The sequence below is a fragment of the Pteronotus mesoamericanus genome, unplaced genomic scaffold (genome assembly GCF_021234165.1).
Source record: "Pteronotus mesoamericanus isolate MK-2021 breed Mesoamerican mustached bat unplaced genomic scaffold, CSHL_Meso_final contig_74, whole genome shotgun sequence".
Taxonomy (NCBI): domain Eukaryota; kingdom Metazoa; phylum Chordata; class Mammalia; order Chiroptera; family Mormoopidae; genus Pteronotus; species Pteronotus mesoamericanus.
In genome coordinates this window covers 26,884,172-26,906,705 of record NW_026555247.1, presented here as the reverse complement: position 1 = coordinate 26,906,705, position 22,534 = coordinate 26,884,172, and the positions used below count along the sequence as shown (strand labels likewise).

General features: G+C 37.2%; 1 protein-coding gene across 3 annotated transcripts in view; it reads left to right on the top strand.

Annotated features, from left to right (window-relative positions):
* The window catches only part of DYM (dymeclin), a 278,143-nt gene that overhangs the window by 180,830 nt on the left and 74,779 nt on the right, over positions 1 to 22,534 (top strand). For all 3 annotated transcript variants that reach the window (XM_054583619.1, XM_054583621.1, XM_054583620.1), the window contains one exon: positions 15,115 to 15,217. In XM_054583619.1, coding sequence (XP_054439594.1) covers positions 15,115 to 15,217 — 103 coding nt within the window. The remainder of the gene's footprint in view (positions 1 to 15,114; positions 15,218 to 22,534) is intronic.

The window sequence follows — 22,534 nt, the reverse complement described above, 5'->3', positions numbered from 1 at the left end:
TAAATGCCAGGCTTTATTTCCTGTTTTACACCCTAGTAGTGTCACTACCACTACTTGTCGCACTAGTGTATATCCAAAACCTAACCAGCTCACTAAGCTTTCTGTTGATCCAGTACTGAGTTAAACCCTTACTAACCTCATGAGAAGACTAGGACTGATTGGCATTTATAATCCATAAGACATTAATTATGCAAATAAAATACAGTAATACAAAGACTGAATGAAAATACAACAGATCAAAGGATGTGGGATGCCACTAAAGCCACATTTAGAGGGAAGTTTATAGTCTGAAATACCTATATTGGAAAAGAAGAAAGGTCTCAAATCAATGACCTCAGCTTCTACCTGAAGAAACAAGAAAACAAAGAGCAAATTAAACTGAAATAAGGAGACTAAAGACGATAATACGGAGCAGAAGTTGATGATATAGGAAACAGAAAAGCAGTAGAGAATAGCAATAAAACCAAAAGTTCATTCCTCAAGATCAATAAAATCAATACACTCCTAGCCAAGATTGTTATGTTGAGTGATTTTCGGCTCTATCCCAGGCATGTGAATGTTATATGGTGGAGACTCTGGATTCTATTATAAACCAACTGGTCTGTCTCTGATAGGGCAGAGAATAACATATTCTCCTTACTGGGGAATCAGGGATTATATTGAAATACATTTACATTAAAATCTAAGACTTTAAATTGGACTGCAAATGTAGTACTGAGCTATCTCAAAAGCATGGCGTGCTAGAAAACATGACTTTTCCTTTGAGTTTCTCTCATAAAATCATCTTAACCGGCACTCAGAAGTTTCCCTGGCAGAGTGTATCTCTTCTAGAACATCCATATAACCCCAGCACCTTGACTCCAGATGCTTTGTTCAGGTTCATGACATGTGGCATTTCCAGCAATTCTCCCAGAAAGAAACTACACACTGACAGCTGGTGGCCCGGACTCAGCTCGAAGAGGAGTAGTCTTTGCACAGTATTATTAAAAAGTTAGAATTTCTTGTGCACATATAACAATTTAAGAGTTGAGATAGCCGGAGCCCATGTTCCCAGATACCCAGAGCCCATGTTCCTGCGTGCTGATAATCAATAGGAACTGACTTGTGGCTTTTTTCATTAGACTTCCGACTAAGGATTTTGTTTGTTTGTTGTTGCATGGGAGAGTGCTCCTCCAGTGGCCAGCATTTCTAAGACCCAGTGGTAATTTTGGAGAGATTGAAATGGCATAGTAAACCATTTTTTAAAAAACGTTTATTGATTTTTGAGAGAAAAGAAGGGGGAGAGAGAAACATCAATGTGAGAGAGAAACATCCATTGGTTGCCTCCTATACATGCCCCAACCAGGAATCGAATCCCTAAGCTTTTGGTGTATGGGATGACGTGGCCAGACCTATTAAGGGTTTTTATATTAATTCTCTCATTTAATCATTACAACACCTCTTACGTAGCAGCTGTCACCATCATCATCACCACATCTAAAGAAACAGTCTCAGAAAGGGGAAGTGCCCAAGTTCACACAGAGTGGAGAACTGGTGTCTAAATACAAGTGTGTCTGAATTGCCCCTAAATTCCCTTCTTCATAACATCAGAAAGGAAGTTATTTTTATCTGTCACTTCAGTTGAAAAAAATCATTAATATCCATAAATATTATTATATATGATACCAGCTATAGAGCTGTGGGTAACAAGTTCATCACATTATTTAAATTATGCAAGGTTAAAATTTGCATTCACTTGTCACTTTTCCCTAAATTCCTTAAGGCTTGACTTAATCTAGGCCACTTCCTCTTTTCTAAAACATTGACATTTGTTGTTTGTATTGTCCAGATCATTATGGATAAGCAGTTGAGGAATATGTTCATTTTAACACTATTTTCCTACTTTAACAGGATTCCCTTCCATATGAATAACAAATAATTGCTGTTGGAGAGAAAGGATAGGCACTGATGTCTTTAGTTTTCTGTTTTCAGAAGGAACACAGAATTTAAACTCCACTTTGAATAAAAATTGTCCGTGAGTTAGATAACAATTTATATCTTTCATCAAGAAACAAATGTCTCTTCCTCACAAAGATAGACTTGTATGTTCTAGCTAATAAATATTTACTTTTTGTCTGAACAGATTAGATTCTTTCATCCCAGACTGTTTGTGTCTGTGTAAATAGTATTGTTATCAGACCAAAGCTAGCGTTTTCAGTTTTCCGCACACAGACTACTTGACAAATAGTTAAATCCATCTATTATACAAGAGTCAACAGGAATTAAATACTAAGTTATGTTATGGGTTAATGAATATTTATAGTATAGGTCATGTATCTTGTTCTGTTAGAAGTAAGGAAAGTATTAACCCATCTCACTTTAGCTTTAAACTTGAAAAGAAATTAAACAGATTTATATTTTTAATAAAGTATCTTTTGCCCAAAGCTTTGTTTATTGTGGGAGGTGGGGGTGATGGTGCCGGTGGTGAGAGAGCACCTTTTACTGTTACTGCCTCTGTCGGTTGAAAAATAGGCAGAAAACAGGTACAGCCTAAGTGCTAGAAATGTGGACGTCAAACAGACGTGGGGCAAGTTACTGTCCCTCAGCTTCCCTCTCTGTAAAATGTGGGAAGCAATGCCTACCTGATAGATTACCCTTCACATTACTTTCTGTAAAGGCCCACCCCTATTGCACCCCGACCCTGGGGTGTAATAGGCACACTGTAGGTGGTTATGTCTGCCCCCTCCTCCTAATTATCATCAACAAAATGACTACGGTTTTTACTGGCACACAGACATATTGTGTGGTGGCCATATATTCCAAGGCAAATATTGTGTCATGTGACTTGTAAGCAAATGGTAGAAGCACGTTAGGAGAAACTGAAGTATTCAGTGTGTCAGGAAACTTTACAGTAGGATACTTTGAGCAATATCCAAGAATATTAGAATCATGGATGCTATTTGAGTGTAATGTATCTGCACTGAATATTGGTTACATGCCCTTATCAACTGTAATTATAGTTCAGTGAAAAATCTGTGTGTGGACCCAAGATACCAAGCTTCAGATTTTAGGTAACTTTAGGCAGCAAAGTATAGTTCAATACTAGTCTTGTATGTGAAGTCGTTGAGATTATTGCAGAAGGAGCACTTGATCAGGAGTCAGAAGGCCAGGATTGTTCTGTCTCTCAGTACTCTAGGCGATCTTGGTCAAGTTATATTTTTTTTCTCTTTTTTCCTAAATGCTCAAAGTGGAGGGCTGGGTTACAGCTGTAAGATCCCCGATGTGAGGTACAGCGCGCTTTGCAGTGTGTTGGGATGGGATTGCCTTGTGCAAAAAGAGCTGTCGCACCAGCAGAGGGAGCACAAGGCGTGAGTTCATGCCCCGGCCCTAGGAAAACGGGGGGAGCTGGTTGTGGTTAAACATTAACCACAGTTCTTAAAACAGGAGATTATTTCTTATCAAGTTATGCCCAACTTGATTTGAGCTCTAATTTTGTCCTGAAATGGTGACATTTTTACAACTACTGATAAAAATTTACCTCTATAATTATTGGTAGTTAAATAGAGTTGTGTACTAAACAGACATTTAAAATTGGCTATTCGTGAGGTTCACTGTAGTCTGTGTTCTGTATTGTTAAATATATTTGAATTTTAAAATATTTGGAATGTTATCATATTCTGGCTGATACTGTAGTAACTCTGCTGTTTGGACTTAACTCAGAGCTAAAAGGGACTGTGGCTTCAAATGTTACAGGCTTTTAAAATCCTATTTAAGTGATAGCTCATTTATCTAGTATCCCTGGTAATTATAGAGCTCCACATATTTTCCTGATAACAAAAGTATGTTTTATGAAAGCACTATCTTAGAAGTGGTTGGGACGTATTTCAGCCAAGACATCTTGCTATTGCAGCGCTCTTGAGTTTTTAAGCACAAGGCCTTGAGCACGTGTGAGCCTTTCTGGGCTCACTGCAGGGGCGGCACCGCACACACAGGCCCCGGCGCTGCGCAGCGGTCGATGTTGGCTTTGCTCCTGCTTTGGTGACAAAACTCTTCTTTTGTATATTGGTTACACTGTTAAATTTTCTCTATCTTCTTATATTTCCATCCCATTTTCCCCATCTTCTTTTACTTTATTATTAGAAGTTTTAGCTGAGGATGGTAACAGTTTACCTTGTTTAGAATTGTGTTAACCAGATTAAGAAGACTTAAAGTTCACAGCTCTCTCTTGGGCATTGCTAACCATTTCATGCCCGGGAATCTGTCTCTCTTTGTTTGGATCTGGTTTGGATTTATGTTTTTGGAGGTGGGAAAGGAGGCTGCTCCTAAATTTGAAGATGAGTCATGGTAGAGCTAGGTTTCCTATGAAGTTACTATAAATATACATATTTGGTTTTTTGGATTTTCTAAGAAGTATTTCTGAACTTTAATTCTAGATAAATTTTATCTAGAATCAATCACATATTTTAAGAATTTGATCAAGATATTTTTTTAGAAAGGAAAGTGGGGACGGGGAATCCCTAACTCACAGGAGACATTGCAAAGGATTTGAAAGAAGAGGAACGTACATACGTGCCCCTGAAATTGTACTCATGAAAGAAATGGGATAGGTGTACAAGCAAAAGTTAAAGGAAGATACATGTTAAAAATGTAGAGAGCTAGTATAAATTTGTAATTAAGTACAAAAAGGTTGAAAGGACATTGAAATAAAAGGATAGAGCTTTTACAAATATAAAGACTTTTAATAGTACCAAGGCTGGTAGAAGTTGAAAAAAAGGCATTTACTAGTGAAGACCTGTAATTCCAAGTAAGACTTTCTGTTCTATAGTCCTCTCAAAGGCTAATTATATTTGCTAAATTAAGATTAAGAGGCAAGCAAAAAGAGATCTCAAAGTTTTAGTTGGGATCCCCAAATTAAGAGTCCAACACCTAGAAAACATCTTCCTGATAAATTGTGTTCTAAGAATAGGTATTCTACAGCCCTTCTAACTGCAGTTATTAGTGTTATTTCCTGTGACCAGCTTTATAAAACCTTACGTGCAGTGAGCCTACTTTGTTTGGTAAAGGCTTCTCCAAGAGGAAATGTCTTTACACTTAGGAAGTGCCTTACAACTCGTGACAATAACTTCTAAATGGTACACCCTGGCTTCTCTTGTGTTCACCAAGAGCTAATCCCACTTTCCAAATAAATTTGCTCATTAAATATTATTCAAGTCCTAATTGTTGTTATAAATTATGTGATTTTTTTTTTTTTAGAGGGTAAGTTTGCTACCCGCTTGGCATGGAGTTTTCTCAGGGGACTAAGAAAGTGTGACAGAGAAAGACAACATAAATTCTTTCATGTCAGAAGATCTATTTCTATTCTTTATAGAACGTATTTTCTAATAGAGAAGAGAAAATACCATAAAATATGTTACTAAGTATGTTATCCATATAAGAGGTATAAAAAGTAACTCGAAATTAGAGGTGGCAGGGAAAAATGGTATAAACAAGGAGAAGGGACTAGTCAAAGAAGATGCATGGCTGACCCATGGACGTGGACAGCGGAGAGGGGACGGGCGGAGGGAGTGAGGGGTGGGCTGGGTGGAGGGGGAGCAAAAGGGGAAACATTGGGACAGCTGTAATAGAATAAACAAAATAGAGATACAAAGTTTTTCTTTTGAGATAAATCACATTACTACGTTTTGATTTATTAATACTTAGGTCATTCTTCTTAAATAACATTTCTCACCAAATTTAGTCAAATTAGAAAAACCTGCATAAGAAAATAATCTTTTTTACTTCTTAGATATTTTTACTAGATATCTTCCCACTGATTTACTTTAAAGTTAAAATACACAAGACATTTGCATGAATGACTTTGAAAAATAAAAGTAATTGTCTTTAAGCTTAATGATAGATTCTCTTTTTTTCACTCACTTGTATTTTTGGTATAATTGCTAGCTTATATATTGACAGATCATGTATTCTATCCATTATTTTAAAAATATTTTCATTCATCACAATTCATGTAACATTGTTTTTAAAGTTAGTCATCTTTCAGTTTTCCTCCCATGTCTTATTTACATTAACCAATTTACGTATGTTATTTAGGTACGTAATTTCTGAGTTTACCTTTTTTTCTTTTTTTTAAGAAACATTGTTAGTTGAATGTTGTATGGCTAGTTATTTTTGGTTCTAAATATAATTTTTGGTTATGCAGTCATACTGGGCCTTGTTACTATAACTTCAAGTTCTTGCCAAGATACCGTTGTGTGTTTTTATGGCAGTAAGATTGGATTCGCCAGTTGCCGTACAAGGTGTTACATTTTTGGTGGAAACCTCACTTACTCGATTTTATAAATGCATATCTTTATATCTTGTGCTTTTACTTCAGAGTTTTTGAAGCAAGTCAGTTACTGGGTTTTCCTTAGAGTGCTGAAATATGGAGAGTATAGATTCGAACGGGGCCCGTGGCCCTCAGTGTGCTGATGTGCACATCTCTCTGTGCACGTCAGCTGTGTCCTGCTCTCCCTCTGGTCCTTTGCATTTTAGCAAGCCTTCCTCTGCACCAAGCTGATGATGAGGTTTATTTTGTACTGTACCTTCTATGCCAGAAAATCAGTGCTCTTTTAGCACTTGTCTTAGGTGCAAATGAATTTTAAGCTAGTTATTATATATCTAAAACAATGTTTATGGTTATTAAGTCAATTAAATATGATTGAATGGGCAGTTTGCTCTGACCTTGCTTCTTTCTATAAATGTCAGTGTTCTTAGCAAAAATAATTACATAGCTAGACCATCTCTATTTCAATTTTAGATCCTAAAAATAATATTTATTTTTATTTATTAATTTTTTTAACTAAAAAATAAAAAGACTTTGTTTCCAGTTTTGTAAAGCAGAAATACTCATGTCTTCACAGTTTCTTTTACTGGAGTAAGAAAGGTAGAAGAGAAAAAGAAGAAAGACAAATATTAGTAGCAAGGATATTTTAGACTATTTTATACGCACAACACTGTAAAATAGGTATACAATCAAGGCCTTAAATGAACTTAGCATATGGAAGAAAAAACCCATGTTTACAATACATATGTGTTTTATATATACACCATACATATAGATGTATAGCCATTTAAAAGTATAAAACAACATATTTAAAACAATTAAAATAATATAATTTAATAGTGAGGGAAAGCCTGGGAAGTAAAAGAGGCATGTCTTATAAGAGGAATTCATTCTAATCTTCATGGACTTTGATGAATTTTGATTCTAGTAACAGGTTTTAATCCTCAGCCCTTTATCCCATTTGTTAGAGCCACCTGATATCTGTCCTTTTCTCCATCAGCCTTTTCCCTCACATGTGATTTGGTCTGATTGTACTCAGTTAAGGCTACCTGATCTTACCCTTGGCAATCATTGGTCAGCTCCACTTACTCTGAATAGATAGATTTTTTTCATCAGGTAAAAAAGAGAAATGGAATGAGGAATAAAAACATTCTATATGAAAAGACCAATATTTCAAAAGAATTAGATATCATCTTAAGCTCTCCCATCGCTACACAATCTCATGCACGCACTCCGTGTTGCCTCTTCCCTGTTCTCCCAGTACAGTTACATGGTAATTGTAGGTTAGATCATAGTCAGTGTGTATATTGTTATAACCAAATGTTATATGCACATGTATATATATACACAGATGTAGTATAAGAAATTGAAAAGAGGACCCCCCCCCCCCGCCTATTCTGGGAGAAATTACAGAAATAGACATACCTGATAAAGGACTTGTATCTAGAATATATAAAGAACTCTTACACTCATGAGGAAGAACAACATGGATTTTTTTTAAGTGGTTCAATGATTTGAATAGTCTTTTCACCAAAGAAAAACATAAAGCACTGGAAAACCCATTAGAGGAATGAAAATTAAAACCACAGTGAAATCTACTTCACACCCAACAGTATGGCCAAAGTTTAAAAAGACTGAAGTACCAGCACTAGCAAGAAGATAGAACATGCAGTTTGGTAGTTTCTTATAGAGTTAAACAAATAACATTCAACTCAGCAACCGCGCTCCTAAGTAGTTATTCAAGAGAAATGAAAACATATGTTCACATAAAAACTTGTACAAGAATGTTTATAGCAGCTTTATTCATAATAGCTAAAAACTGGAAACAACCCAAATGTCCATCAACTGATAAATATACAAATGGAGGTACGTTCATATGATGGAAAACTACTCAGCAATAAAAAAGAATGAACACAAAACAACATGGATGGATTTGGAAAACATTATGCTAAGTGATAGAAGCCAGACTCAGAATAGTACATATGGTATGATTTCATTTACATAAAATTCTAGAAAAAACAAAACCGTAGTGACAAAAAACAGATCAGTGGTGGCCTGGAGCAAGGTTGAGGGGATGGCATGTCAGAGGAGGAGACCACCTACAAAGGGCTCTTGGGGACTTTTTGGAGTAAAGGACGTGTTTGATACCACAGTGACGGTCATGTGTTATGTGAATGTCTACATTTTTCAAAACTCACCAAATTGTATTCTTAAAATTGGTAAGTTTTATTACACGTAGATTATTCCTCAATGAAGCTGATTAAAAATAAGGTAAATGGCAGCGTAAGGCTGTGTGTCGGTGCCAGCCAAGTAATGAAGTTAGTGTGGTCGAGAGGCAGAGGGAGAGCACAGGTGAGAGGAATCTTTCACAGAGGACATGGAAGGTTGGCGGCATGGAGTTCTTCTGCCTCAAAGCAGAGTCAGCGTTTAACTGGCCCAGGGGAGGTGGGGGGTTCCGTGGGGAGTCCCGGCTAGTCCAAGGAATCAGTCTGCAGGGAGAGAGCATGAAGCTTGGCATAAGAAGATTTGCTTTCTACACATAGCTCTCCATTTACCGACTTTAATATTTTGTATTTCTTTGCATTTTAACAGTTCTTTGGGGTTTATAAAGAAGCTGCTGCTTTTTGTTTTTTGTTGTTTCTGTTTGTTTGTTTGTTTTCTCCTTATTTTCCTGGGCCTTCTCCCTATTGTTTAGATCTTTTGCCCCTAGCTTGTCCAGCCGCATTCTCAGCCAGCCACTAAGCTTTCCGCGTTAGAGACCCTAGCATCGCTGTTGGCGGTTCCCTTGGATTGCTCTCTGTGTTGCCTCCTTTGCCTTTCAGAGAGTTCCTAATTTGCTTTAGTTCAGGCCACCTCATCTGTCACTTTTAGCAGTGCAAAAGCTACCTATAGGATCTCTCTGTCTCTATTCTTCTTCTCTTGCCAGCTCCTGTCCATTTCCCTCTAGAGCTGAGGAATCCCTTTACAACACATCTAATTGTCACGTACGTGGACCTCACTGCTGAGGTCTGACGGCGGACCCTGGGTTGTAGGCCAGGGACTCGATGGCCTCCATGAGATGAGCGCATGCCAGGGAGCGATTGAGGACGTATTTGAACAGGGATAATCAGTCACCCTTCCTTTCTGTCCCTGGCCCCACACCCCCCACCTGAACCCCAAACAACAGCTTGGCTTCTGTAACCCTGCTGTCATAAAACACCTGGCTTGCAGGATGAAGTTCACGGTCTCGGTGAGAGTCTGAAGAGGTGCTTCGTGAACGTTCCGTCCCACTATTACCCCAGCCTTACTGTGGTGCCCCAGCGTATACTCACCATGTTGTAAGTGTGTGTGCTGTGCTGTTGCCTGGACCAGCACTGCTCAGCCCTCTGCCTTCCCTGTTGCTCTTTTCTCTGCCCAGATTACCTCTACCACTGCCACATTTGCTTGGCTAACTCCCAAGTGTTCCTTCAGATTCAGCTCCGGCCCCATCTGCAGAAATGAGGTAGCTCCATAGCACCGCATGCTCACCTCCGTCACTCACTGCCAGGAGAACCTCCCCTGTAACAGGTGTATCCTCCCTGACCTGACCGCGCCCTCCAGGAGGAGGGCAGAACAAAGATTGTGTTGCTTTTGCTTGTCACTGGATCTCAGGAAACTTGCACATTGCCTGGCATGGCATAGGTTCTTGGTAAATATTTGATTTACTGTCTGTCTCAGTGACTTGACAAGATGAAATGCAAACCTCTTAGCAGGGCTCCTTTTTTTTCTTTTTTTTTTAAACAGGCCCCTGCCTGTCTTGCTAGTTTCATCTCTCGTCACCTCTCACCCTGTGGACTTTCACTTTTCTGGCCTTACAAGCTATTGGTACTTTTCTGAAGTCTCTCTTTGCCTTTCGATACACTATTTCTCCTTTCCGAATTGCTCTTCCTGCCCCATTACTTTTCCCAGCTAGCAAATCCCCCGACCCTCAAGGTCACCGTCAAAATAGACTTTCTCTGTGAAATGTGCCTAAACCTCCTTGTGTTCCTACTGCATACTCTCCAGACCCTTGGTGTTCTCTGGTTTCAGTACTGCAGACATTTTTCTTCCTTATCCCATTAGACTTGCGCTCCTTGGAGGCAAGGGACCATGTCTCTTTCATCATTTTGTAAGACTGACGGTCCATTAGCCTCTCACTCCATACAGAACAAAGACCGGGGCTTTGATGTTCCATCGCGGCCCTTCGGTCTGCCCTCGGACTGTCTTCATTCCGGCGTCATCTCCTGCCGCCAACTGTGCGCCTTCAGCTGTGGCCTTTTCAGTGGCGGCGCGTGGTTTTCTGAGCATATTGCAGGTTGCACTGACCACACATATTCTATTCACATGCTGCTTTCTTTTCTGAAATGCTCTCTACTAGCAGACACTTTGTTTTCTTCAGGAAAGTATATTCTTTTCATCCAGCTTTTAAAATGTGTATATTACCGGCACACATCAAAAAAAAGAGTGAGAGAAATGTGGTGATATCCTGTGTATGTATTCAGTATAAACAAAAGAAATATGTATGTATGTGTGTGTATACATATATATGAAAGAGAGAGAACACGCATGCACACCTTGAATCCCTTATTTCTTCCTCCTTGATTCCATTTCCTTGCCTTCTTTCTCAGAGAATAATGGCTATCCTATGTGTAGTATTTATCATCTCCATATATGTTTTATTATTTCCTATGTTTGCTGTAAAAGATATGTAATATTTTTTACATTTTTAAAACACTTTATAAATAATATCACCTTGTTCACATTCTTCTACAAGGGTTTCTTGCTTGTAGAACAGCAGTGTTTTTGAGATTGAGTCATATCATTACATGTGGTTTTAGATCACTTTAAATCACTCATAATATTTTACTGCATGAATATCCCACAGTTTATTTCTCCATTCTATTCTTGATCAGTGTTTTTTATTTCAGTGTTTCATTATTAAACCAATTTGTGATGAACATTCTTGTACAAAAAGAAAAATCTAGTCTTTCTAATAAAAAAAAATTCTGGCAGCTATATCCTGACTGAATGAATATTAAGCACATTTGAAGGTCAGTTTTACTTATTTTTAAAAACAGGATTATCCTCTAATATAAATATCATGCATTACTTATGCTAGCATTAAGCTAGGGCTGGTACAATGAATGCAAAGCTTTAGACAAAAGTTACTTTTCTCAGCAATTTGCAGGTGATGTCTCATGTAAATTTAGGTCATTTTGCCTTATAAATGCTAAACGAAAGCCAAAATTGGAATTTTTTTTTTAAACTAAAATTTTGAAAGGTCTGTAAGACCTGGGAGAAAGTCTATTAATTTGTAGAAGAATAACAACCTGAAATGTGAATTCTCTGTTTTCATTCATGGTAGAAAACTGGAAGTGGCCTCAAATCATCTGTGCTTACACCAACTTTCTTAAAGGCAGCTGGAAGCAGTAGCCACAGCTGGTTAAGGTGGACCATTTCAACATTTTATGCCCTCAATAGTCAAATTTTCCATTATACCCAAGTGAAAGAGCTTATATTTGAACTGAAGCTAACTTCCTTGTTTTGTCTTCTACTAACAAGGAAAGAGGATTGTTAGTATTCTCTTTTTAAATAAATAAACTAGCCTTTCTTCTCCAAAGGAAACAATTTTACATCCTTTTTGCCTTGATTCCTAGCACTCATTTAATAATTTACTGATGATGAAAGTTATCATAGATTACGTCTTCTGTCCTTCTCCGAAATTGTACTTTTAGGACACTGAATCCCAGTGTGTTGAACCATAGAAAAGCACCTGAGTTCTGGTATCTTGTAAATCCAACAAAGTGCAGCATGTTGCTTCACTTGCTCCTTTCACTCTTACTAACACCAAGAGGTCATTCTTGCAGGTATATTCATTGCTTTCCCTTTTAGTTCGTGCGTCCAGTTTATGCTTCTGGGTCTTGCCATGCACTTTGCTATAATCCAAAGTTCTTTGTCTCAAAAAACTTCTGAAATTCCATTTATCCCAGAAAATAGTCTGCAACCAATTAGAAGACTTTTACTAATTTCCCTCTTTACTCACTTCCATGTGACTCTGCATTATACAATATGCTAATATATTTTTACCTTTTTATATCACCTGCAAAATAATTTGTATTAAAAAGTATATACTGCCAGTGCAGTTCACTTTTATGTTTGGTAATTCTTGTACTCAGCAGTTTTACTTCAAGGAGATTATCCTATAGATAGTTTCCCCTCAGGCAAGTTAAAAATTATGTGCAAGGGTATTCACTGCAGTGCTATTTGTAATACTAAAAACTAGAAACATTACAATGATTGATAATGGACTAGTTAAATTATGGTTTCTCCATAAGCTTAGGTATCAAGTAACTGACAATAAATGCTTGTTGAATGAATCAAGGAATATATTGTGGAGTAGAAAAAGTGCAGATAGAGAACAGTTCATATTTTGTATAATAAAAAAGTGGATGTAAACAGACAGTATTCATTTATTCCTTGATGCATATAACATTTCTAGAATCACGTACAATAAACTAACATTAGTTACCAATGGGTCATGGGAATGGGCTTGAGTAGAAAGTATTTACTTTTAGCCTTAAAAAGGGAAAACACAACAGAACAAAACTAACTTCAAACAGAGAAGACCCAGAAAAATAAAGTGGTTGAAAAAAAATGCATATACCCTTATCAATTGAATCTTGTTTTCTGCTTCTTTATATAGCACTTTCATTCCACCCTTCTCACTTTGCCCAGTTTTGCCTCTGCACTCTGCTTTCTATTTAGAAATGGCTTTTTTCTTGCGTGAATCTTTTTTCTTCAGTGAATCTTTTTTCTTCAAGACTCTCTATAAGATCTAATGCCTTCATGAAACTACTGGACTATTCCATTTCAAAGAACTCTTTCTTAGACATAGGCTTAGTACTTAATCAGTATTATATGATTTTACACGTACTCATTTAGTAATTTTTCACTTAATTATTTTTTTCTTTCAACTGTATTTAAGTATAGATTGAGAGAAGTTTCTTGCCTGTGTTATATTTGCTTTGTATAACATCCAGCATTTCCAAGAAGTGTTTAAGGAATTTTTATTCTTGATAATGTTAAAACTTAATATAGAAAGAATACTTAGTAACCTTGTCTTCAGTGAACATCCCATTTAAACCATCGGGAATAATTAGAGATATTCCTAAATAGATATTCAAAGTAATATTTTATTCAACAGGGTATCACTAAGAAATACTGGAGTAATGTTTTTGGCATTTAAAACAATAACACAAGTTATACCTCAAATTTATATGGAAAAGTACATGGAATCAGAATTGCCTTTATTTTTAAGTTGCCATCTAGCCCAAAGAGGAATTCTTTATTCATTAGTTACAGGAGGCTTAATAGTATAATCATATAATTATGTATATTTTAAGCATTTAGGATTGTTTTGTCTTCTTGGTGAATTGGCCCTTTTATCATTATAAAAACTCTCTATCTCTAATACAATAATAATCTTCTTGTCCTGAAGCCTACTCTAATATTAATAGAAACACTCAAGCTTCCTTATGATTAGTGTTCGTCTTTTTTGTATCATTTCAGTATTAACTTACCTATGTCTTTAAATTTACAAGTGTGACTCTTGTAAACAGCATGTGATTGGGTCTTGCTTCTTATCCAGTCTGACAACCTCTGCCATTAAACTGAAGTGTTTAGCCATTTATATTTAATGTAAATTGACTTTATCCTTTGCAAATTGCCATTTTAGATCCGTTAGAGTACAATTTAGAATGGAGTAATATTTACTCTGGGTTATATTAGCTCTCCTCCTAAAGCATGGCCTTGCCGAGAATTCACCTGAATGCCCACGTGCAATGAGTTTCATCCAGCTCCTGGGTAGCTGTTTAACTGCCACCTTGTGGGGCCTTTCTCTGTACAATACAGCTTGGTACCTAGCCAAACACTCAGGAAGACCTTTCAGCAGATTTCTTGATCTCCCTCTTGCATTTATCTAATAATCTGTCCTGAAAATTCCAGCTGCCACAACAGCCCCAAATTCGTACCTCTGTCTTCTTTGCTCAGCACAGTATTGAGTGTGTACTGTTTGAGCCCCACCATTCTGAACCACAGCCTGGAATGTTTCTCTAGGTAGAAATTCTCCATGTGTTAGATCTCTTTTCTTTTAGGGATCAGAATCCTGCACTTCAGATGTTGTATAACAGCTGAAAACAGTCATTTCATATATTTTGTCCAGTTTCTTAGTTGTTTACAGCAAGAGAGTTATTCAGTACCAGGTAATTCATCATGGTCAGAGGCAGAAATCTTATAATATGTATATTTGAAGTCATTCTTTTTGAAAAACAAAAATATAAAGCTATAATATTAATAAAGCATAGACTATATTATACTAGAGAAATAATCTAATCCAACACGCTTAATTGAAAGATGAAAGAATTGAGATACAACAAGCTTATGTCACTTGTAATAGATTACACTATGAGTTATTCATGAAGTCATTTCATAACCCAGGTTTTCTAAATCTCTGTCTGTTTTTTCCACTTATAGTAATCTGAAAATTTCTATGTTTGAAATACAATTTTAACTTGTCAATTTTTTTATACTTTAGAATGTGTAGAATTTAAACATTCTCCTCACTTCATTTTTTTTGTTATATCAATGGTATTGTTAATCCTGCTATTAACATAAGCATGAAAAAAGAATCATTGCAAATGTATTTTAGAATGATTGACATTCTATGGAACTATATAATTCCATATATGACCCAGAAAAGGAGACACTTAGTTCTTTTAATATAAATGGGGTTTTTATTTGTTTGTTTGTTTTTTCAGTTTATTTTCCTTGCTGTCTAAAAAACACAACAAAGTTCTGGAACAAGCCACACAGTCCTTGAGAGGTTCGCTAAGTTCCAATGATCTTCCTCTACCAGATTATGTAAGTAGTTATCTTACTTTGTCAATAAAAATTTTTCCTTTCATTGCTAAATACATGAATATCAGTACCTCTCTCTTCTCAAGATCTCCCTGTGACCTGGTGCCCTAGAAGACTCTAATATGCAAATAAAGGAGTAACATCTTAAATCAAGGGAAAAATATTGAATGATTATTAACAAATGGTTGAAGAAAGCCAACCCTAAACCAATGATTTTTAATAATTAGGACTCTTATTCCCTTAGTCAAGGAACTCTCTGTAATTACAGAAAAATAAAAGGAGGGTTTTTATAGGAAATATGCAAAGGCTTCTCACTCGGGGCGGGACATAAACATGGATTTCGTAGAGAATGAGAGCCTGATACTGAAAAGCCATTGGTTGGATTCAGGAATCTCCTGTCTTTCTGAGACCACGTAGTTTCTGTTCTCTGCTGCTCTTTGTTCAGTGGTATTCTTCTGCTTCCCATAGGCCAGGGCACCCACAGGCTAACTGAAGCAGCAACCCCAGCCCTTCCTCTTCTTACCTCCCAGCCTGTAACATGTCCTCGTGAGGGTCACCATTAGCTCATGGCTCAGTGTCTTGGAACCCTCATTCTCACTTTCTGGGAAGGAGACTCTTACTGGCTCTGCTCAGTGCACCACTCAAATCTCACCAGCCATGGTCAACAGAGAACAGCAGTAGCATGTTGCCTTTGTTCTTCCACCTTACAGGCGAAGGGCATAATTCCACCCGACCTCAGGATGATGATGAAATAGCATGATATCATAATGGGGAGAATGCATTATGAGTTCCTGTAGGGCAGGGCCACTACCTGTGACATTCCTTATATGCTGAAAATTATCATAAGCCGCAGAAGGAGTTCCTCAAGCTCTAATAAGGACCTCCCTAAGTCCCCAGACAACAGCTTAGTGGGTTCATACATAAGAAACTTTGTGAGAGAATTTCTCGATTCTGATTTTGAAGTGGCCTATGCATACCAGACAGCCAGAGAGTTGTTTTGCTTGTTTCCTGTGGTTTGTTTCATTTCTAAATGGTTGTGCTGATATGATACTGTGGGAACAGCACCCAGTCGGGATAGCCGTCGCTGATAAACAGAGATTAGCTGTGTGCGGCCGCAGCCCGGCCAGTGCTGTTTTTCTTCCTTTTCTTTATTTATATTGTGTGTGTGTGTGTGTGTGTGTGTGTGTGTGTGTGTGTGTGTGTGTGTGAGATATGATCTGTTATCCCATTAAAGTATTAAGTTTATAATTCCAAAGTTCTCTCTCTCTCTCACACACACATGCGTGCACACGCATACACACATAGAGTTGTCCTTTAAGATTTTCATGCTAGTTGAATATTCTCAACTTTTTGAAACATTAGTATAACAGCTCACTTCTGTCCTTGCCATGACTTGGTATAAGAAGAATATTTCTTCTTATGGGCTCCTTGGAAATCTCAGTTTAGGTCAGAGTGGCAGTGGGAATTGTGTTTATTAAGAATGTGAATTTGGTTCCTCTGTAAAGATTTTGTTATTTTTGTACAATTATCATTTATTTGATTTATGTAGTATTTCTGTGTTTTTATTTCCGAAAAATGTGTTGAATGTATGTAGTCTTGAGGTTGCCCTAGCAGCATTCCCCTCTAATAAGAATCCAGAAAACTGATATTTCTTTGAGGAAATGGCTCATATTTAATAGGATTTGCCAATTACGGGGTGATGACGCAATTGAGAGGATGTTGAACTCTTTAACAGACTTGAATTCTCCTACTGAACTTCAGAGTTTTAGAGTCACTAACTATTTTCTACTTGCATGAAATTTTCACTCGGTGAAAATGAATTTCTTAAAGCATCTGCTTCCTAGAAATACTGGGAAAATTCCATTTGGAATCTGTTATTGACAATCCTTATTTTAACATTTGTGTGTATGAAGACTTACAAATCACATTTTCCGACTGGGTTTATGAACTTAAATTTTGCTGCCTTTCCTCAGAGTGAACTGAAGAAGGTGGGTAACACCAATTCAGTAGTAGTTTTGGTAACAGTGAGTCACTCCTGCCACTGATCTGCAGGTGATTCAAGAAAACAGCAACCTTAAAAGTAAGCGCTGCAGTGTGTTCGTTTGTGATGCCTCAGTGTTTTTTATTCACCATTCTCATTGCTCAAAATTACATATAAGTGATTCACACATTTGAAACCATGTTCTCATTGTCATTCTCCTTTAAACTGGTCATTAACTAGGAAATAAAATATGTTCCTTCCTCCCGCTCCCCAGAAATTTTACTTAAGTGTCTTTGCTAACCAACAACCGCATAAGATTCTGTGTCCTGGATTAATACTTCAGACCACTTGTTTGTGAAAGATGAAAAAGGAAAATGAGAGAGTCTTAAGGCAGCAGTGGGTTCACAGTGAACAACAAAAAAACTGATGGAAAGTGTACATCAGTATACTTTCTACAGCAGGATAAGCTGTATTAGCAAAGGTTTGAGTAAGTGCTTAAAGTAAGGGTATGTTTTTCTTCTCAAGTACATAGAGTACTTTCTACCCAGAGGTTTCTGAGTTCATTAAGAAAATGTTTATTCTCATTATACTGTATAATTCACAAGTCAATTGAGTAACAACATAGAAAGCAAGTAGCAAGTTACAAAAACATCAGTATTATTACTGTAGAACAAGCATGTTTGTCTGAATGTCTCAGGGGCAACCTGAAACTTTACACCAAGTTCTAGATGATGAGGAGACGCCCTGGCCGCTTAAGAGGAAATAAACAAAAATTGCACATGGCTCCTCTGTAGGGAGAAGGAATGCCACCACAGAGAGTGACAGCTGGCTCTCCCGCCGCCACAGGGGCCCCAAAGGTGTTGAGGAGGGCGAAGGAAGCTCAGCTGATGCAGCTAAGCTTCGCTGTCTTTATATCGGGGTTTCATGAAATCTAATTCAGTGACTAAAGGGACAGGAGAGGACTGTTGAAGGAGAATCTTTCAACAGTTTTTTAAAAAGAATAAACATTTCAAACAACTTTGATAATATATAACAGATCCTCAATATAGAAAATGAAACAAAAATAATGAGCTATCGTTGCCTTTTAAACTATAAGCATGGTTTTTAATTATGAATATTGTCACAGTGTCATGTAAGCTTTGTCTTCCTAATTTCTTACAATCACCTTGCAACTATTTGAGATGAGAAGAATCTAACTTTTATTCTAGGTGGAACCATACGGAACCAGATTATATTGCCCTTTGATCATCAAAGGACTTTTAAATCTTTCCTTAGGACAGACTCTCCCATTTCATTCCAAGCAGTGAAATGCAAAGGCACGAGCCAGAAAGAGCAAGAGCCAGAATCAGAAAGCTCCTTTCCTTTCCTGACTACACAGCTAAGCAGCATTTCCCAACACACTTGCATCTTGAAGTGGGCATCTGACTGGCGCTCGCTGGTGGGATGCAGGGGGAGGTGAGGGCACCACTGCACCGTGCCCCACGCCCCTCTTCCCCTCGCCCTCTGGAGCTCGATGCAGGAAACCCAGTGGGAGAGTCTGAGGTCCCAGGGCACGGCAGTGTCTGGAGCCCTGAATCATCTCATGGAAGGCGAACTGAGTACCCTGTCAAATCAGCAGTAAAGCTTTACTGCACTAAAAAATACGGGCAAAGGAGCTGAATAGACATTTCTCCAAAGACATACAAGTGACCAATAAACACATCAAAAGATGCTAAACATTATTAGCCATTAGGAAAATGCAAATCAAAACCATAAGTTCACACCCTCTAGGATGACTGTAATCAAAAAGGCAGATAATCACATGTGTTGGCGAGGGTATGGAGAAATTAGAATCCTCCTATAAACTGCTGGTGAGAATGTAAAATAATGCAGCTGCTTTGGAAAACTATTTGCAGTCTCTCAAAAGACTAAACAAAGAATAACCATATGACTCAGCATATGGTAATAGATACCCCTAAGGAATTGAAAACATGTGTCCATGCAAAAATGTGAATGGGCCCTAGCACCATTCCCCATAATAGTCCCACGTAGGCAACAACCCGAGTGTCCGTGACCGGTCAATGGATAAATAAAAGGTGGTATATCTATACAATGGAATATTATTCAACAATTAAAAGGAACGAAGTACTGATGCGTGCTTCCAGTGGATAACCATTGAAAACATGCTGGGCGAAAGAAGCCAGTATCAAAAAACCACACTGGCAGCTCTTACAGAGCTGAGTGGTAGGTGGTTCGGGGTAAGGAGTGACTGCTAATGGGACGGCGAACATATTTTAAAGGTAGGCTGTGGGGACGGTCGCGCAGCTCTGTGAACGGACTTAACACCATTGCACTGTGTATTTTAATTTGCTGAAGTCTATTGTGTGTGAATTTTATCTTGAAGCCATTAAAAAAAAAAGGTAGTACTTGGAGCACTAGAAAAATAAAGAACTATTTGTTGAATATGAGAGCAGATAGATATCAGCTTAGCTAGCATTATGTCATGAGAGTAAGTGTACGAAAATACATCTCACCCTTTGAAAAAGTTAATATATTCAATGAAGGAAAACATGTTTCTTGGAAAGTGACTTGACTTTAGAAACTGCTAAAGTCAATTAGATAAACAGTTACAGTGTGTTTTTCAGCTTGGTTTAAGAGCAAATAAATGGGAACACGCAAAATGTCCATCAATAAGAGACCAATTAAATAAAGTGTAAATTCATCCAATGCAATATTGTGCAGCCATTTTTTTAGAGTGAATTCAATCTATATGGGTTTATCTGAAGAGATACAACACTTAAATCGGCTTTTCAAAACCCATACTTTATAGTGTGCAGGTTAATGTACATGTGTGTTTGAAATACGCATTTAATTTTCCTGGCATACTGTACGAAAATCTATTAAATAGTAGTTACCTGTGGAGAGTCAGACTGAAAGGTAAGGAAAGTAGAACTTTATACTTTTTACATTATATTCTTCTTCATAGGTATAGACCTTGAAATCTTTTTCAAGTATGCACACAATTTACTTTCCCCTTCTTCCTTTTTCCTTCCTTTGTTATTTCAGATAATTTTGGGCTTACGAAAGAGTTTTAAAGAATTTTCATATATCCCTCACCCAGACTTCTCTTTTGTAAATGTCTTACATAACCATGGAACATTTCTCAAAGCTAAGAAGTTAACCTTGGTACAGTACTATTAACTCAAACTCAAATCTCGTTTGAATATTACTAGTTTTGACACTAATGCCCTTATTCTTTTCTGGGATCCAATCCAGGCTCCCACATAGCATTTTGCTGTCATGCATCCTTAGTCTTTCTTTTTTTTTCATGACCTTGAGACTTTATAAGGGTACTGTTCCGTTACTCTATAGAATGTCCCTCAACTTGGGTTCGTGTGGCGTTTTTGCATGGTTAGATCGACATCATGCTTTGTTGGGAAAGATACTGCAGAGGTGATATGCCTTGTTTAGTGCATCATATACATGATGTTGGTATCTATTACTGGTGATGTTTACCTGTGTTTACCTTGAACACACCACTAGGGTGATGTCTGCCATGTTTCTTCACTGTGAACTTGCCAACTTTCCCTTTGTAATAACTATATATTTTGTGGCGATACTTTGAGATTCTGCTATACCCTGTTTCTGTTTAAACATTTCCCCCAAGTGTTAGCATTCACTGATTGATCTTGCCTGCAACACATTTTACTGATTTATAAATGATTTTCTACTTGTCTCATTTCTTCTGTATTTATAGAATCTTTCTGCAAAGAAGAGTTGTCACCTATCCCCAATGTGTTTACTTATGCAGTTATTATTTGTCACTATTAACTCCTGGATACTAATTTTATTGTTTATTTTATAAACCAGGACTGTTATTTCATTGTGCAGGTAGTTCCAAGGTGGCCATTGAGAACTCCTTCAGGTTGTGTCCCGTACGCTTTGAATATACTTCTGTCTTTTTTTCCTTTTTCTTCCCTTCCTCCTTCCCTTCTACCTTCTTTTTTTTTTTTTACTTTTGACCCTCAGGATGCTCCAACTCTCATCTTGTATTTTCCCTGCTCCAGTCCTAGAATGAACCAATTCTCCATAGAGGATCATGAAATTTGAATCAAGACCTTTACAGTTACTTTCATGATGTAGAAACTAGTGTTAAAAAAAAAAAACCAAATCTGGTGAATAGGTTTGGTGAACATCCGTAAAGAACACAACTGCTTTGAACTTAAATGTATCCCAAGCCCCACGTTGATGAGGTCCCAGGAAGTTTCTTTAATACAATTGATTTTAAAATTCAAATAAAGCCTGTGGCAAGTGAGCATGCCCCCCACCCAGCCTGCCACTTTTTTTTCCTAATTAAAAACCGGGCCTTACTTTAACATAGTAAGACTGATTTTCTTGGTTGTATTATAACTTGGCTTGAGATGCACTTCTGAAAGAGGAATTCCAGAAAGGTTCTGAGAATACTTGTAAGGACAGTTTTTAGTTGGAGGGCTCACTCCCCTCTTGTTTATTATTATTATTATTATTATTATTATTATTATTATTCCTCCATTCTTAAAAAGCATACCTCAGTTGGGTGAAGGAATATTGGCCTTTCTTTATTCCTGAAGAGGAAGTTTGTCTTGTCCCTTCTTACAGAGTATGGTAGAATATTCTTCTAAAGGATTCTTTTTAATTATCATTAAAAATACTTAAATAACTTTTATGTTGCTTCCTCTGGCTTACAAAAGGAAATAGGATGTGTTTGCATTGAAATCTGGCAATGATTAATTAACGTTTCAAGTGAAGTTTAAAGAATACAGAAAAACCCATGCATATTAAACTCAGTAGCAACGTGTGATAAATTTGTAAACACCCATGATCACAGTTTCCTTTTTTGTTCCCTTCCCATTGTAGTGAAAAAATTCTTACCTGCTGCTGTGCAGAGCTAATAAAAAAATTTTTTTAAAAACACAACCTTTTCCTGAGATTTTTCAAATCCTTTGTTATTTAGGAAATCACTTATTTTTTAATTGCTCAAATCATTCATTCTCTAAAAATCATTAATTTTCTGTTTGTTCAAATTTTGATTGTTTCTCCCTCTCTCCCTTTCTGCCTGAGTTTGTAGTTCCTAATAGGAAGAAAAGAAGTCTACTATTTGGAATTTTCTTTGATATATCCTTGATTTACATGGCAAATAGAAAGCAGCTGTCTATTTAAACATCTAATTCTTGAAACCATAGTCCCCTCAAGCGTCATCTGGAAATAATGTAGCTTGTAAAACAAAGCTAAGAAGAAAAGGCAATGTTTGTTTTATGTGGGATGAATGATTTCTGTTGGGTCCTTTAATTCGGCTATTATGAGGGTTATTAAAAAGCAGT